The following is a 14,786-nucleotide window of genomic DNA, read 5'->3' on the forward strand; positions in this document are numbered from 1 at the left end:
GTGGTTCTTACTGGTTGAATCGCAGCGTTACGCAGCTGCTATAGCACTAAGCAGTGCAGATACAGTGTAAGGTCCAGCAGGCTGTGTTGAACTTCCCAATTTTTCATACAGCTCCGTGCATCCTGGTCGATCTGGCAGCAGGAACCAGGGAGCCAGCTGCATGTCACTGCCTGTGGCTCGGGGCTCTGCAGAGCTTCGTTAGGGGAAATCCTTTTTCAGGTGTTTAACTCTGCTTCGAAGCAGATTCTGCTCTCCTGTGGCCCTGAAGAACTTGGAAGCACTTGTCTTCATCTTCTGTTCCTTTTATAGACACAGATAGATACTCTAACTGGATTAGAGCTCTTACTCCAGTAGCAATCTGGCACATGCTGAAAGCCAGACCCATGATGTGCTTTTCTGAGCCTGGTGCTAGAGACAAGCCCTGCTGGCAGGTGCAGAGCCTCCAAAGCTTCCCCTTTCAGTGACCAAGAGCTGGTTATTGTGGTCCATGTTCTGGGAAAAAAAAAATACATATATTTTGATTATGTGGTGCTGGCATTACTGTGTCTTTGAGACAAATGCGTTGCCCCCTGCTGAGCCAGGGCCCCTGTCCCTCTCTGGCCCGTGGCAGCACTGCTTTCCCAGCCCAGCTGAAGGGTTTCCTCTCTTTCTTCCTCAGCCATTTTCCACATTGCTACTCTGATGCCCACTAAGGATTTGGATAAACATCGCTGTGACAAGAAAAGGCACCTTGGGAATGATTTTGTTTCTATCATTTACAATGACTCTGGAGAAGACTTCAAACTGGGAACAATAAAGGTACAGGAGTCTGCTCGTGGGTGTGTTGTGAAGCAGATGTTTGCTGTTTATAAAAGCTTAAGAACATTCTTAGCTTGGCAGGCAGCGTGGAGGTCACGATTGGGGGTTTTTTACCTCGCTGGATTTGCACGTGTGAGCACGTGGCACCCACAGGGGTTGAGATGGCTGCCAGTAAAACGTGCTTTGCTGTTTTGTTGTTTTCTCTTTAGGGTCAGTTCAACTTCGTGCATGTGATCATCACACCCCTGGACTATGACTGTAACCTGGTGACCCTGCAGTGTCGGAAAGGTAGGACTCGCTCCAGTGTTTGTTCTCAGTCTGTTCGTGGTGCAGTAACTGCCTTCAGCTTGGAGCGTTTTTGTGTTTCCAAAGTAAAAACCTTCTAGGAGAAACCCTCTGAAACCAGTTTGCTGCCCTGAGTCTTGGGATGTCCTATTCATAAATATGGCCCAAGATAGATGACATCTTCCCTTGGTACCACTCATGCTATCATCAAACTAAAGACAGCGGCAGAGTACAGCACATCCCTCTGACAGCTGCTTGGAATTGCCTTTGGAGACAGGAGCAGAGATCCCTGGGAAGGATTGTCCTTCCCAGCAGTGCAGGACTTGATCCTTGGAGACTGGTCAAGGCTCCTTGCTGAGTTCAGCATCTGCTTCCCTCTTAACCAGAGGGGCACTTTTGGAGTGCTCTTAGCTCCCACTTTGATTTATGGGATAATGGGCCCAGCAGGCTGTCATCAGACCTTTAAGAAGCAGCCAGAATTTAAGAGCTGCTTTTATAAAGTTGCAGTGTGAGTTTTGTTTCAACTGGAGCTGTAGTGCTTGATGGAAACTTCTGAGATTCTGTGCTGAAAATCCTCATGCTTGTACGTTACCCATACGTTTAATTACTGGCAACATTCCTCTTGTTCTTAACTGTGTTTTACATTATTTTTTTTTCTTTAAAATGAAGATATGGAGGGACTCGTAGACACAAGTGTTGCTAAGATCATCTCCGATAAGAACCTGCCCTTTGTAGCCCGTCAGATGGCCCTGCACGCTAACGTGAGTACCCCGGGCCCCGGGAGAGCCACGGAGCAGCGAGGCTTTCTGCCCGGTGCTGTCTGTTAAGGAGCCTTTGAGTCACGGTTGGCACATCAACAGTTAGACCTTTGGTGCCTGACAAACTGTACTAAAATGTTCCATCCAGTTTGTTGTCGCAATTAGGCTACAGCGTCCGCTCTCTTCTTTCCCTACTTCTCCCTCCTTAGATGGCTTCCCAGGTTCATCATAGTCGGTCCAACCCTACTGACACCTACCCGTCCAAGTGGATTGCAAGGCTGCGTCATATCAAGAGGCTAAGACACCGGGTGAGTAAAACCTGCTCTATTCTCCTTTCTTAGCGTTGGTAACTGTGCTCTGCTGTGCAGACTTAATGCAACGGGGCAAGAACTAGCTCAGGGGGTCAATATACACATGAAGTTTAGAAATCTGCTCTCGGGAGGGGTGACACGTGTGATGATGTTGCTGTGGACTTGCTCCCAAACACTTTTGGGAAAACATGGAACTTACCAGTTCTCATTTGACTTACTTTTAGCTACGTGAAGAAACGCAGTACCAGACTCCTGGCCTCCCCCTGCAAATGCATCCGTCAGCCCCAGCGAAGCCCCCTCCCCAAATACCTCAAGACCCTCCACCCACCTACGAGACGGGGCAGAGGAAGCGGCTCATCTCCTCCGTGGATGATTTCACAGAGTTTGTGTAACCCCGGGGTGCTCGGGGCTGTTCCCAGCCCCACGCACTGGCTCCGTGGGCCACGTGCACGTAGATGAGTTGGGACGGCTGCGGCGGTGCCGCTGTTGCTTTCATGTGAACTGGGCCATGAGGCTGGACCGTGTTTCCTTGTCTCCACTTGCCCCAGATGTCCACCAGGGACAGCGTGTCCCCAGCAGCTGCTCTGAGAGGACCAACTCGCCGGTTTGTTTTTACTGGGCTTGATCTAGTTCAAGGCTTTCATCTCTGCTGGCACCTTCCTTGCAAAACTTTCTCTAAACTCTTCTGACACCAGGGTTTGGTGGGAGCAAACCTCAAGTCTGTGTGTGTGTGGGCTGCATGTCTTCACAGCGCTGGAAGGGGCAGGAATTAGGGGAATCTGGACGCCTTTATTGAGCATTGAATACACAGGACTGACAACCCAGTCACTGTTTCCAAGCATCCTGGAGTCTCAGCTCTTCTCCAGGCCTCAGTGCCCCTCAGCAGTTGAGCTCCCCACATTCCCAGACTTGTTCTGCTGCCAGCTCTGGTAGGAGCTAATTTGGACCCTGACGTTACCTACCCATTACAGTGCTCACACGTGCAAGGTCAGCTCAGTTTTGGGAGCCTCGGGCCGAGCTTCCCTCACTCACCAGGAATGTTTTGCAAACGGAAGGCAGAGCAGGGCTGTGGGTGTCCCCGGTGGGGCAGCACGCACTGGCGTCCCAGTCACTTGTGACAGACGGACCCGTGGGACTGACTCTGCGAGGACTGAGCTGGGTCAGCTGCAGAATTTCTGCCAGCTCCGTGAGGACAAGGCCGGGCCCTGGCTATGCGGCTGGTAAGTGTGCCGAGGCGTACGCATGATCTTCCCTGTTCCAAAAGATGCTTGACTTGGCATGGTGGCGGCAGCTGGGAATGAGGCTGAGCGCTCCTTGCTGGGGGCTGATGTGGCCCCTGTCGTGGGCATTGGCCCCTACCCTGCGTGCCCGGGGCCGTACCGTGTACCTGAGCTGCTGCTTTGTGACGAGCTGTGAGCGTTGGGAACGGTGCCCGCGGCCACGGCAGGGCCTGTGGAGCTGCAGGGGGACAGGCCAGGAGCAAAAAGAGACGCTACTCCCTGAGGTGAGACTGGGAACGCTACGTGGATGTTGTGTTTTGAGTGTTTAAGGCATCACGGAAATAAAATATTTGTATGAGCGGTGAGCTGGGCCTGGTCTGCAAAGCTCAAATCGCATCTAGTGATAATGGAAATTCCTCTGTCCCCTTTGAGTGCTGGAGGGGCAGAGCTGGAGCCCGGCCTGCAGCGACGCCAACAACAGCACACGAGCCCAGGCTGAGCAGTCATCTTTTATTTGACCTTGTCATTTTTTTTTTAAGAAACACCCCCCCACACACACAGTTACAAAATACGGTACTTTTATTGCAGTGAAATGCTAACCAGACATAACAGTTTACGTATTGGTCATGACGGTCCATTCCTGTAAAAACAAGCGCTGAGGGGAGAGTCCCTCTCGCCCTTTTCAACGAGCGGATATAGAGCATTTGCTGAAGCAGCCTGATACTGGTGCATCTTTGTGAGACTTAAGGCAATAAATAAGAAGGGCGCCCTGGGTGCCTATGGACAGGGAGAAGGAGGAGGTGCTGGGCAGGGGTGTGAGTCAAGGCCAGGGCCAAACACGGAGCCGCCTCGAGCACCTCTGGGAACCAGGGGTGCCACCAAGCCGGGCCGAGGGCCCCGGCTGCCCCAGCACCCACTGTGGGCTCCAGAGCTGCTCTCCATCCTTCCCGCCAGGAAGAGGAGGGCAGTTGTCTTCTATCCTATCCCGGTTCTGCTCCTCTTTGCTTAGAAGAAGCACTTGGTCAGTCACTCGCATCCACTCACTCACACAAGCGCCCGCGCCCCGCTCGGCCCTGCCGCCCGCCTCCGGCCTGGGAACGTCCTAACAACATCCCAGGAATGAGCCCGGGCTGGAAGGGGCTCCCAGCCCCTCTTCTCCAGAGCTTCCTCAGCTGCGCTCAAGGTGCTGATAAGGCCCCACGTTCCTGGTTTGGCCTTTACAGCGCTTGAAGAGGCAGGCCGAGATCCAAACCTTGGACTTAGTGACTCCCCTTGGGGAAGCCGAAACACTGCAAGGAGTACCTGAAGTTCCCCCAAACACTGCAAGAAGTACCTGAAAATCCCCAAAAAGTACCTGAAAGCCAGTGCCTGCCTGGGCTCAACCTCCTTCCTCCCCTCGGTGGTGGCCGAGGCCGCGCGGGCGTCCCGCGCCCGGCGCAGACCAAGGCGGCCGCTTTTCCTGCATGGGGGTAACTCCCTCCCGCCTCCGCTCTGAGGTCCAGCCCGAGACTCGGAGACTTTGGCTTTGAGGGGAGCCGTAGAACAGAGACCCTGGGGGTAACGCGTCTGCCCTGTGCTCCTCTCCGAGCCCAATCCCGCTTCACGGGGGCTTCCTGGGGATCCCTGGCGGCCGCAGCCCCTGGCTCCTCTCCAAGCCCGGCTCCTCTCCAAGCTCCCTGCTCATTCCCGGTGGGAGGGCGGCGCTGCCGCCCTCGGCACCTCCTGCGTCACCCCGTCCCGGCAACCCGCCGCTCCGTCCCCCTCCGTCCCAGCGCGCGTCCTTCCGCAACCTCGCTCAGCCTCTCCCAGCACAGGGTCTCCGACCCATCCCAACGGCCTCCCCCGTCACTCACCGCATCACGGGGCTGTGAAACACCTCGAAACAGGTACAGGCGGCAGCGCCGCGGGGGACAGCGCGGCCGCGAGGGCTCCCTGCAGCGCCGCTGCCTCCCGCTCCGGCCCGAGCCCCCTGCGGAGCGCTAATACATCCCTTAAATAACTCTGACAATAGTATTCTGTCTCCTATCTACATGTTCCAAACGCGGTACCGATGCTATGAAAATATAGCAAACATACAAAAATATATACATTTAAAAAAAAAAAAAAAACATATAAATTACTTACATTAGCCATAACTTGAAAGGGCAGCGACAAAGCGGGCGCAGGGCCCGGGAGCTGCGGTTGTGCCTTCCCCGGCGCCGGCCCGGCCCCCAGCAGCGCTGCGCCCGCTTTGGTGGCAACGGCCCCTTTCAATTTATGCTTCAAAACAAAAATACTGCTTTTGTGATATATTATCCCATTCTTGTTAGCTCGCACGTGTCCATGTTAGCTGAGGAAAGCGTTGTTTAAAGTGCTGGGCAGTACATAGGAACAAGTAAACCAAGACAACACCTATAGCTGCGTCCCCCCCGCCGGGGGGGAGCGGGCGCGGGGCAGCTCCCGCCGCGCCCACGGGCACTGCTTTAAATAGGGGGCTTCTTTAAATACACAGAATAGTACCCATTTCTGGAGGATAAAAGCCAATACTGTAAATTAACTGATTGGGTGTAGATACCGTTTAGCTATAGCTATATATATATATTTATGCCTTAAAAAAAAAAAAAAAAAAGTTGGTTAAATAACTTTGTGAAACCTGTAGCTCTCCTCCACAGTGCGTGCGGTCGGGGCCGGCGCGGAGGTGCCGCCGGCACAGCCGGGGCCGCGTCACGGGGAACCCTCGGCGCTGCCCTCCTGCCCCGGAGCCGCCGCGTGCAGCCTGCTCTCCCCGCCAGCCTCCGCGGGGTGGAGGCCGAGCCTCTTCCAACAGACCCCAATTGCTGGGAAGCACCAGGAAGGGAGGCCGCAGGACCCCGCGGCGCGGCCAGCGGCTCCGAGCGGGCCCTGCCGCCGCCGCGGCTCCCGCTCCGGGGCTGCGGCTCCGGCTCGCAGGCACAGCCTGCCCCGCGCAGCCCCTCGGCCCTCGCCGCGGCATTCCTGCCCGCGTTCCTCCCGGGATGCCCAAGGCGGCTCCGGTTACTTGACCGCGGGGTGCACGCGGTTCTTGGCGCGGAGCGTCCGTTTCTTTTTGCCGGCGGGTGCCAGCGAGGCGCAGGGTTTGTGCGGGGACAGCCCCGCGGCGCCCAGGGCCCTGCTCGCCCGCAGGAGGCGGCCGGGCACGGAGCCGCGGGCCGCGCGCGGCGGGGACAGCAGCGAGTCCCGCGGCGGCTCCACGGCCGAGCAGGGCTCGGGCACGGGGCCCTGCTCCGCGCTGCTCGGCCCGGCCTCCGGCCTCCGGCGGCGGCTGCGGGAGCCCTCGAGCTGGTGCTCGATGCGGTACACGTCCTCCGTCACCTGGTTGACGCGGTCGAACTGGGCTAGCAGCATCTCGAAGAGGGACAGGAGCCGCTGGAGGTCGGCGTCCACTTCCAGGCTGTCGCGGGTGCTCAGCACGAGGCTGAGGCCGTCCAGCTGGCTGGAGGACGTGGAGGCCCGCGAGCTGTCGGAGGCCGCGCTGGGAGTGGGGCCGCGGAAGGACTTGGAGTCACTGGAGTCTCGGGAGGGCAGGGGCTCCATCCCTTCAAACCTCACCTTGTGGCGGAACTGCAAGAGAAGAGGGGCAGGGAACAAGGTTATTCCAGGGCTGTCCCTGGGCATCCTCTCCAAACAGCCACAGTGTCACCATTTCTGGTGGCCGAGTCCCTTGCATGGACCTGGGGACAGATCCTCTCCCCCAAAACCAAGTGCAACGGTGGGACGGAAGCGGCAGCAAACGCTCCTGCAATGCCCCATCCCCAACCCATCTCCCAGGCCTTGTGGAGCAGCCACTGCTCCGTCCTGCAAAGAGCAGGGGGATGCAGACAGGAGCCAAGGAATTCCAAGGACGGTGGATGCTGCCTCTCTGCAGAGGTCTGCGGCCTGTCCCCTGAGCCCCTTCCTCCCCCGGGCGTCCCCCAGGGCTGCGCTTACCTCCTTGGCTTTGCTAAAGCCCATCCACATCTTGAGCCTGCGCACGAAGAGCTCCACCATCTCGTAGTCCTGCGGCTCGAAGGCCGGCCGGTAGAGCTCCAAGTGCATCTCGCGGTAGCCGGAGAGCAGCACGGCCGCGAAGAGCCGCAGCACGAGCCACAGCTCCAGCAGCGCGTAGCTGCTGCAGAACAGCGCGAACGGGCCGCACGGCTCGGGCAGGCCGGCGCGGAGGCTGGCGCTGCCCCGCACCATGGCGAAGAGCAGCAGGAGGCTGCTGCCCACGCTGCGGAAGGACTCCGAGGAGGAGGAGAAGAGCTGCAAAGGGCACGTGAGATGTTAGGAAAACACAGCAGGCAGTGGCAGAGCATCCCCATGCACCCCCCCCCCCATAGCCACCATCCCCTTTCCATAGCCGGAGCTCCAAGCAGCCAGGACAGGGACATAGCACAGCCACAGCCCCCGGCTCCAGCAGCCTCATGTGCTCCAGACAAACCCACCCTGCAGTGCTCAGGGCTCGCTGGGATTTGCAAATGCCAAAGGGGCTTGTTGGGCTTCACTTGCCCAGCGCGTCCCCTCCCTGGGGGACTGGGGGGACAGGGGACACACAAGCAGGACTGGGGGGACAGGGGACCCTTGCTCACAAACAGCCGCCCTGCAACATGAGATGGAGCCGGGGAGGTCGCGGCGCTCACCAGGAAGCCGAGCTGGGCATACGCCAGGATGAGGACGGCGAACACCAGCCCCGCGGCCATCAGCTCCTTCAGGGACTTCTGGAGGGTCTTCCCGAACACGGACCACTGCCTGACGAAGCGCAGCTGCTGCGCGGCCTGCGACCGAGAGCGGCCGTTACGGGGGCGTCGGCGGCCGCTGCCGGAGCCTCCGACCCCGCGTGCTGCTGCCAGGTCCCCCGCGTGCGCCCTGCGCTGCTGCCGCTCCGCACACCCGCGGCAGGAAGGAGGGCGACTCCCTGGGCTCAGCACACACGGGTGCCTCCATGGCACACACGGGTGCCTGGCCTGTCCTCCACGGCACACACGGGTGCCTGGCGCGTCCTCCATGGCACACACGGGTGCCTCCGTGGCACACACAGGTACCCAGCATGTCCTCCATAGCACACACGGGTGCTCTGTGGCACGCACGGGTGCCCGGCGCATCCTCCATGGCACACACGGGTGCCCGGCGCATCCACCGCGGAGGTCTCAGTATTCTCATCCTGCCTCTGGTCCCCAGACCTTATGGTAACTGCGCTGCCTAGAACAACCCCTGTCTGGGGCAGGGAGCTGCCTTTAAAACCTGCTCCTCCATCTCTCCCCTCCTCGGACACCTTGTTCCTAAAGATCTTGAGGGACAACCTGAAATGTCTACAGGGCTGAGAAACTCGGGCAGGGCAGAGGAAGCCCTAATCAAGGGGCTCCAAATCCGAAGCCCATCAGCCACGTTAGGGTGAACTCATTGCTGCGATGTGCAGGGAAGCGAGGGCTGAGAGAGGCTCTAGAGACGAACGGGAGCAGCAGAGCCGCAGCGGGGCCGGCTCGGGAGCGCCTGGGTGCTCAGCACTGCTCTGGCGCTGCCCTGGGCCGCTGGCATCGCTGCCCATCACTTTGCCCATCTACAGGAGCTGGAGGAGGGAGCAGCTCCTGTGCATCCATCCTTTGCATGTGGCCATGGACCTGATTCTGCTCCAGGCCCCTTTGCCTGCCTTGCTCTGGGACAGGACAGGGAAGGAGACTCGGTGCGGATGTGCCAAGCTCACGCTTTGCCCTTGTGGGGATCCCTGCAGCCCTCCCCGTACCTGCACGGTCAGGAGGAAGAGGAGGGAGGCAGCCAAGGTGCTGAAGACCGTGTTGAGAAGGGCCACCTGGTAGAAGTTGGTGAAGCCCTTGCGGTTGTTGAGGTACTTGAGCCACTGCTGGTCGGCGAGGGTGGCCTGGCTGAGGTGCACCACCACGGTGCACGTGGTGAGCAGGATGAAGACCCACTGGCCATAGTTGCCCCACAGGGTGAAGTAGGCCCTGCCCTCCTTCTTGATGGCCAGCGACTCGGACACCACGAAGTAGACCACGAACATCATGAGGAAGACCTGGGGGAGGAGGAAGGTTTGCCAGGGAAGGACAGGGCAGCACTTGATGGGGCTCCCCCGGTGGAGCCCACAGCACCCCAGGATGCAGAGCCCCATGTCCCAGGTCTGCTGCTCTTCAGCCAGAGCCCACGGTCCCGACTGCCTCCAGGCCTTCCTGCAATGCCCCCTACTCCATCCTGCCCAGCAAGGAAGCTCCCTGTCCTGGCGCCAGGGTGGGAAGGGCAGGACGTTGCCTACACCCAGCCTAGAGCCTATCACGGTCACACTGACCTACAGCCAGAAACAACAGGTCCCAACAGCTCCCTGCGCAGGGAGCGAGGAAGAGGAGGAGCGGGGGAAGCTCTGCACTGACCATCATGAGGAGCTGCAGGGTGACGCCCCCGCTGAGCCGCAGCAGCGGGAAGGGGCTGATGGTGACGGCAGCCACGGCCTGGCCGGCGCCCGGGAACTCGAGGCGCAGGGTGATGGCCGCGTGCAGGTCCACGCTGGGGTTGTACTGCATCAGCTCCACGAAGACCGCCCGGCTCCTGCGCGCGGGAGAGAGGGGGCTCAGGGCCCTGCGGTGACACCGGCCCCGCGACTGGGCGCTGCTGTCCTGCAGCATCGCAGGTCCTCTCCCCACGATGACACCAGCAGCGCCCGTCTAAGAGCAGCTCCTCGGCCCCGGCCGCACTCACATGTTGTCGATCCAGGTGTGCTGCTGCAGGAAGCTCAGCTGAGCCCTGCTTTCCTCCAGGGACGCCCCAAGCTCCTGCACGTAGCCACCGCTATCGTAGAAAGAGATGTAACCCCAGTACCAGACTCTGCAGAAGAGGAGCCAGGAAAGAAAGGAGCCTCTGTAACATCCGCTCTGCTTCACCCCGACACCCTCCCTGCCCGCCCTGAGCTGTGCCCGGGGTTCCCAACCTCAGAACAGCCCCCGTGCTGCCCCAGACTTTGACGAACAAGCGCCCAGGAATAAATCAGAGCAGAAAGGAATGCACTTTGTCAGCTGCTGCTGAACACCGGACAAAGCTCAAGAGCTGCTTTGACAGCAAGCCGAGCTGGTGCCGCCCCTCGGGCTCCGCAGGGTGGCTCAGCTACCTCCTCCCGCTGCCGGTTTCTTGCAGGGCTGCACGGCTGCCCCCCGGCCCCAAGAGCCGCCCCACGCTGCCGCGCAGCCCCCGGGGACACGTGCAGCCCTGGAGGAGTCGGAGAGGAACCAACAGGACCCAGGCCCTGCTACAGCTGGCACAGGGGGACGCGCTCCGGGAAAGCCCTGGGCAGCTCTGCATTTACTGACTGTGCCGGGCTGGGGGTGCCCTTAGCATCACCGAGGGGACAGCTGGGAACCACCCAGGCCACCACATCCCGGGAAAGGCCGCAGCGCCCCTGGCACCGGAGCGGGAGGCGCCATCCTTACCCGGTGAGGTCGGGGGGCGAGTAGGACCACGCGGCCGTCAGGTTCCCGGCCGCCCGTTCCCAGCCGGCCACGTAGTCGGCGGTGGAGAAGCCGCGCGAGTCGCCGCAGCCGCCGTCGGCGCCCGGCCCGCGGAGCAGCGCCCGAGCCGTGCGCTGGCACTCGGCTGCAAGAGACCCCCTGTCACCTCCTGGAGCAGGGCCCGGCTCTCCCGCTCGGCCCCCTTCTTCCCAAGCCTCCCTCCACCCCGAGTGCCACCTCCTGAGCTGGAGCCCAACCGTCCTCATCAGCGCAGCTCCCCACGGCCGGCTGCCCTGGTTCATCTCTGCAGCCAGCAGAGCCAGAGATACGGTAATATTTATGCCAGTGGGACAAAAAGGAGCTTCCATGGCTGTGCTTCACTAGGACATGTGGCTGCATCCAGCCCTGGCCACCTCCTCCTGCAGAAAGGGCCATCTCCTGTCACAGGAGGGCAGAGCCGGGTCGTCCCCACGTACCTTCCCGCAGCCGGAGCTGGCGCAGCCGGGCTGCCCCCAGCGTGGTGCTGGAGCTCTCCTGCCCCGACCGGTTGTTGTAGAGAAAAGGGAGGAAAACCTGCGACATCCACACCCAGAACTGATCCGACCTGCAGCGGGAAAGGCGGGAGGCAAAGCTGCTGGGCGGCTCCCGGGACGGGTCTCGGGACGAGCCCAGCGCGGCGGTTCCATCAACGGAAAGGCAGCTCCATCCCTGCTCTACCTCTGTGCTGGGGCAGGGGTGTCAGGAAAACGGTTGTTAGACATGCAAGAACCAAATGAATGCGCTCCATGGACAGGAGGACGTTTAGGACTGGATTCTGCTCTTCCGCTAAGCCACTGTCATCCTAGTAGTTTCAGGAGTTCGGGGGAATCATTCCCAGTTCATGCTGTTGCGAATCAAAATTTCTGTGAATGTAGAGCACGGGCAAACCAAATCTCATCTGCACAGCCCCATCAAGAGGTCTGCAGTAAGATGGGTGCAGAGGCAGAGTTGGTTCCCGGCAGCCTTCCCAATGTCATGCCGAACAGCTGGAGCCTACAGCAATGGGGAAACTGAATTGGGAAGTTTTAATCTAGTTAATGGTAAGTGCAGAGAAAGGAAGAGAAGGCCTTTGTATTTGTATCAGATGTTATTTTTGGTTCTCATGAGCTTATTTACATCTAAATCTTAGACCTTTTTTTGCAAATAGAACAAACTTGTGTCCTTTTGCCCAGACACAGAAAGATAAACATCTGTAAATCACAAAGTCCTTTCCCACCGAGAAGGTCTTAAAACGCCAAGGAATTAAAGCTCTCAGTCCCTGCAAGCCCTTCTGTTTTCCAGGGCAGAGGCTGAGCAGCAGGGACAGGAAGGGCCCTGCTTGCTCCACGCAGGTCCCGTTTCAAGTGCTGCAGCTCCAGGGCTGGCTGCTCTCCCCAGCGCTCAGGGCCTCTCTCCTGTGGGTGACTGCAGAGCTTCATCCCAGCAGCCATCCCAGAGCTGCAGAGCGGCCGGACACCCTGCTCACTGTGCCCAGTTCATGGATGACGAGACGTGTCCCCCATCCCTAAGGCAACACCTTGTCCCTCGCCAGCCCGGGTCCCTCCCCGTTACCTCTTGATGCGGAGGAACTCGTTGCTGCCCAGCTGCTGCTTGATGGAGCTCTGCAGAAGGAAGGTCCTGCTGTTGCGGGAGGCATCTCCGTAGTTGGTGAGCAGGATCACCAGCAAGAACAGCATGTAGATGAGGAAGTTCTGGCAAGCAGAGAGCACAAAGGGACATCACACCCAGGCACAGCATCGCGTTGGGTCCCAATCCTGCCCCTGACACAAACCAACGCTTCCCACCAGTGCTGTGCAGCAGGATCGGGCCTCAAAGCACACTGTTTTTGTTTGTTTGATAGTTTCCTCCCATATGGGAAGCTGTTTAAAATGAAAGCCAGACCACGGGCTCCTAACAATATTCTCTTTTTTCAAGCCAGCCAGCCCAGTACCACGTTTCAGGCAATATGCACTGCACAACCTCCCTGCACTAGCTCCTATGTGCTGGCAGCTTGGCTTGCACAGCAGCTCTGAGAGTTTCCATCCTTTGAAGGGAGATCACACGGTTAAAAATAACTCCTTTAAAGTAGGTGTGTATTCCCAGCGCCAGTGCAGAAGATTAGCACTGATTTATCTGTGAAAAGACTGAAATTCCTGCTCCCAAGCAGGGAGTTGTGTTTCATGAGTCTCAGCTCATGCACTGGCCCAAAGCTGGCCTATGCTCCACGCTGCAAGCCCTTCTCTGGCCTCAGCCCCCTGAACTCCTGCACGCTACAAACGTGGTCCCTGCTCCAAACTGAGGAGGAACAGCCATCCAGCTGTGGCTTTGCTTTCCAAACACCTCAGATCGACGAGAGCTTCACAGAGAAGATGAGTGTCACTATCTGCTTCTACAGCTGGGGGCACTGAGGTGGAGATTGGAGACAAGTGCCCGTTAAACAGCAGAGGGGATCACGGATGGACCGGGGGGCCCGTACAAAGATGTACGTGGGCTCCTCGCCGCGGGTGTCACGGGACACCTCACCTTCAGCATCTTGTGCAGCAGTTTGACCTTCCTGGCCTCCTCCTTGGCCTGGAAAAGGGCAAACCCCTGCGGGGGTCGGACCTTGCTGATCTTCTCAGAAACGTGCTCAACAAACGGGTGCTCCACCAAGGTGTCGTCTTCCTCGGGGTGCAGGCGCTTGGCAACCAGTGAGAAATAGAGGGCTTCCAGGAGAACCTGGGGACACAAGGAGGGTCACACGCACGCAGGGGGATCTGCCAGCCCCTTCCCAGCTCCCGCGGCAGCAGCTCCCGTGTGCCTGGAATGTGGGCAGTGCCGCGGAGCAGCTCGGCCACCGCTAGGACACCAGCGAGGACAAGGACACCAGGGAGGACAAGGACACCAGCACTGCTCTCCTGCTGTGTCCATGCCATCACCGCAAGGACAGGGAGATGGGGAGAGGATTCAGTCCACTCAGAGCCCACCAGGAGTTCATTAGTATTTAGACAAGCTGATTAGTGATGATACAAATGATTAACAAAGGTCTTGTTAATCCAGAGTGGAGGGATGCTGGTGGTCGCAGGAAACCACAGGCATGTGCATGTGTACACGCATGCAGGTAACGTGCTCGAGCCCTTCCTCGCTCTCTCCTTACCTTCAGGGGCTCCCAGACCAAGAAGGAGGCCAAAAAGCTGAATATCCCTGAGATGAGCCACATGAGGGCAACGCTGGAAGAAAAGCCCACGCCGATCCACACAGAGACCCCCGTGGAGGTGGCGAAGATGAGGAGGCAGATGCCGTGAGCCAGAGAGGAGCACCAGGGTGGCAGCAAACGCTTCCTGAACGTCTGGTCTGCAACTGGGGATGGGAAGGAAAACAAGAGTAAATGTGACTGCAAAAGGGTAAATGTGACTGCAAAAGGGTCCAAATGGGCACAGGAGGGGCTGGGCAGTGGCTCCTCCCAGCCCAGCATTGGCCATCACGCACCAGGGGAGCAGTATGGACAGCTGAAACAGCCAGCCCCAGAGCAGCAGCTTCCCCTACGCAGACGACACTAAGTCGGCAGGAGGAGAAGATGGGATCTGGAGGCTGGAATCTGTTCCCTACTTTCCATCAGAGCCTCAGAGCATGTCCAGGTCTGGACTAACTAGAGGTGCTACCCCCAAAACCCACTAAAAGCCGCACAGACTGTGGGGCCTGGAGATGCCCTTTGAGACTGCCAAGCCAGCCTGGCCTGGGGCTTGCTCACACTCAGCTTCTTCCATCCACCCCTGCGAATAAAGCCTGGCATACGGATACTGAGACACTCGCCAAGCAAGAGGAACGGATGGGTTTGAGCAGCCCCAGGAGGATCGCTGCTGTGTCCAATTCTCTGCTCTGCAGCTCCCCTGCAGCAGCTGTGCCTGGGAAGGCAAAGCCCAGGCTGACACGGAGCACTCGGCAGCACCCGGAGCTTCCCCGGCAGGGAAG

At 59.0% G+C, this 14,786-nt stretch overlaps 2 protein-coding genes across 6 annotated transcripts in view; one reads left to right on the forward strand and one right to left on the reverse strand.

The window, feature by feature from the left end:
• TSC2 (TSC complex subunit 2) overlaps positions 1 to 2,560 on the forward strand; it is a 31,504-nt gene extending 28,944 nt beyond the window's left edge. For all 5 annotated transcript variants that reach the window (XM_088537727.1, XM_088537728.1, XM_088537729.1 and 2 more), the window contains 5 exons: positions 659 to 798; positions 1,008 to 1,086; positions 1,753 to 1,844; positions 2,051 to 2,149; positions 2,377 to 2,560. In XM_088537727.1, coding sequence (XP_088393853.1) covers positions 659 to 798; positions 1,008 to 1,086; positions 1,753 to 1,844; positions 2,051 to 2,149; positions 2,377 to 2,544 — 578 coding nt within the window. In that variant the 3' untranslated portion in view covers positions 2,545 to 2,560. The remainder of the gene's footprint in view (positions 1 to 658; positions 799 to 1,007; positions 1,087 to 1,752; positions 1,845 to 2,050; positions 2,150 to 2,376) is intronic.
• Positions 2,561 to 6,384: 3,824 nt separating this feature from the next.
• The window catches only part of PKD1 (polycystin 1, transient receptor potential channel interacting), an 83,246-nt gene continuing 74,844 nt past the window's right edge, over positions 6,385 to 14,786 (reverse strand). Inside the window, 11 exon segments of the mRNA XM_088537735.1 lie at positions 6,385 to 6,951; positions 7,318 to 7,632; positions 8,010 to 8,144; positions 9,110 to 9,397; positions 9,750 to 9,924; positions 10,075 to 10,200; positions 10,800 to 10,962; positions 11,294 to 11,421; positions 12,408 to 12,547; positions 13,359 to 13,553; positions 13,972 to 14,174. Of these exon segments, the coding sequence (XP_088393861.1) occupies positions 6,385 to 6,951; positions 7,318 to 7,632; positions 8,010 to 8,144; positions 9,110 to 9,397; positions 9,750 to 9,924; positions 10,075 to 10,200; positions 10,800 to 10,962; positions 11,294 to 11,421; positions 12,408 to 12,547; positions 13,359 to 13,553; positions 13,972 to 14,174 (2,435 nt within the window).

Source organism: Tinamus guttatus, unplaced genomic scaffold (assembly GCF_059628265.1).
Source record: "Tinamus guttatus ecotype Peru unplaced genomic scaffold, ASM5962826v1 Tinamus_guttatus_pri_ptg000861l, whole genome shotgun sequence".
Taxonomy (NCBI): domain Eukaryota; kingdom Metazoa; phylum Chordata; class Aves; order Tinamiformes; family Tinamidae; genus Tinamus; species Tinamus guttatus.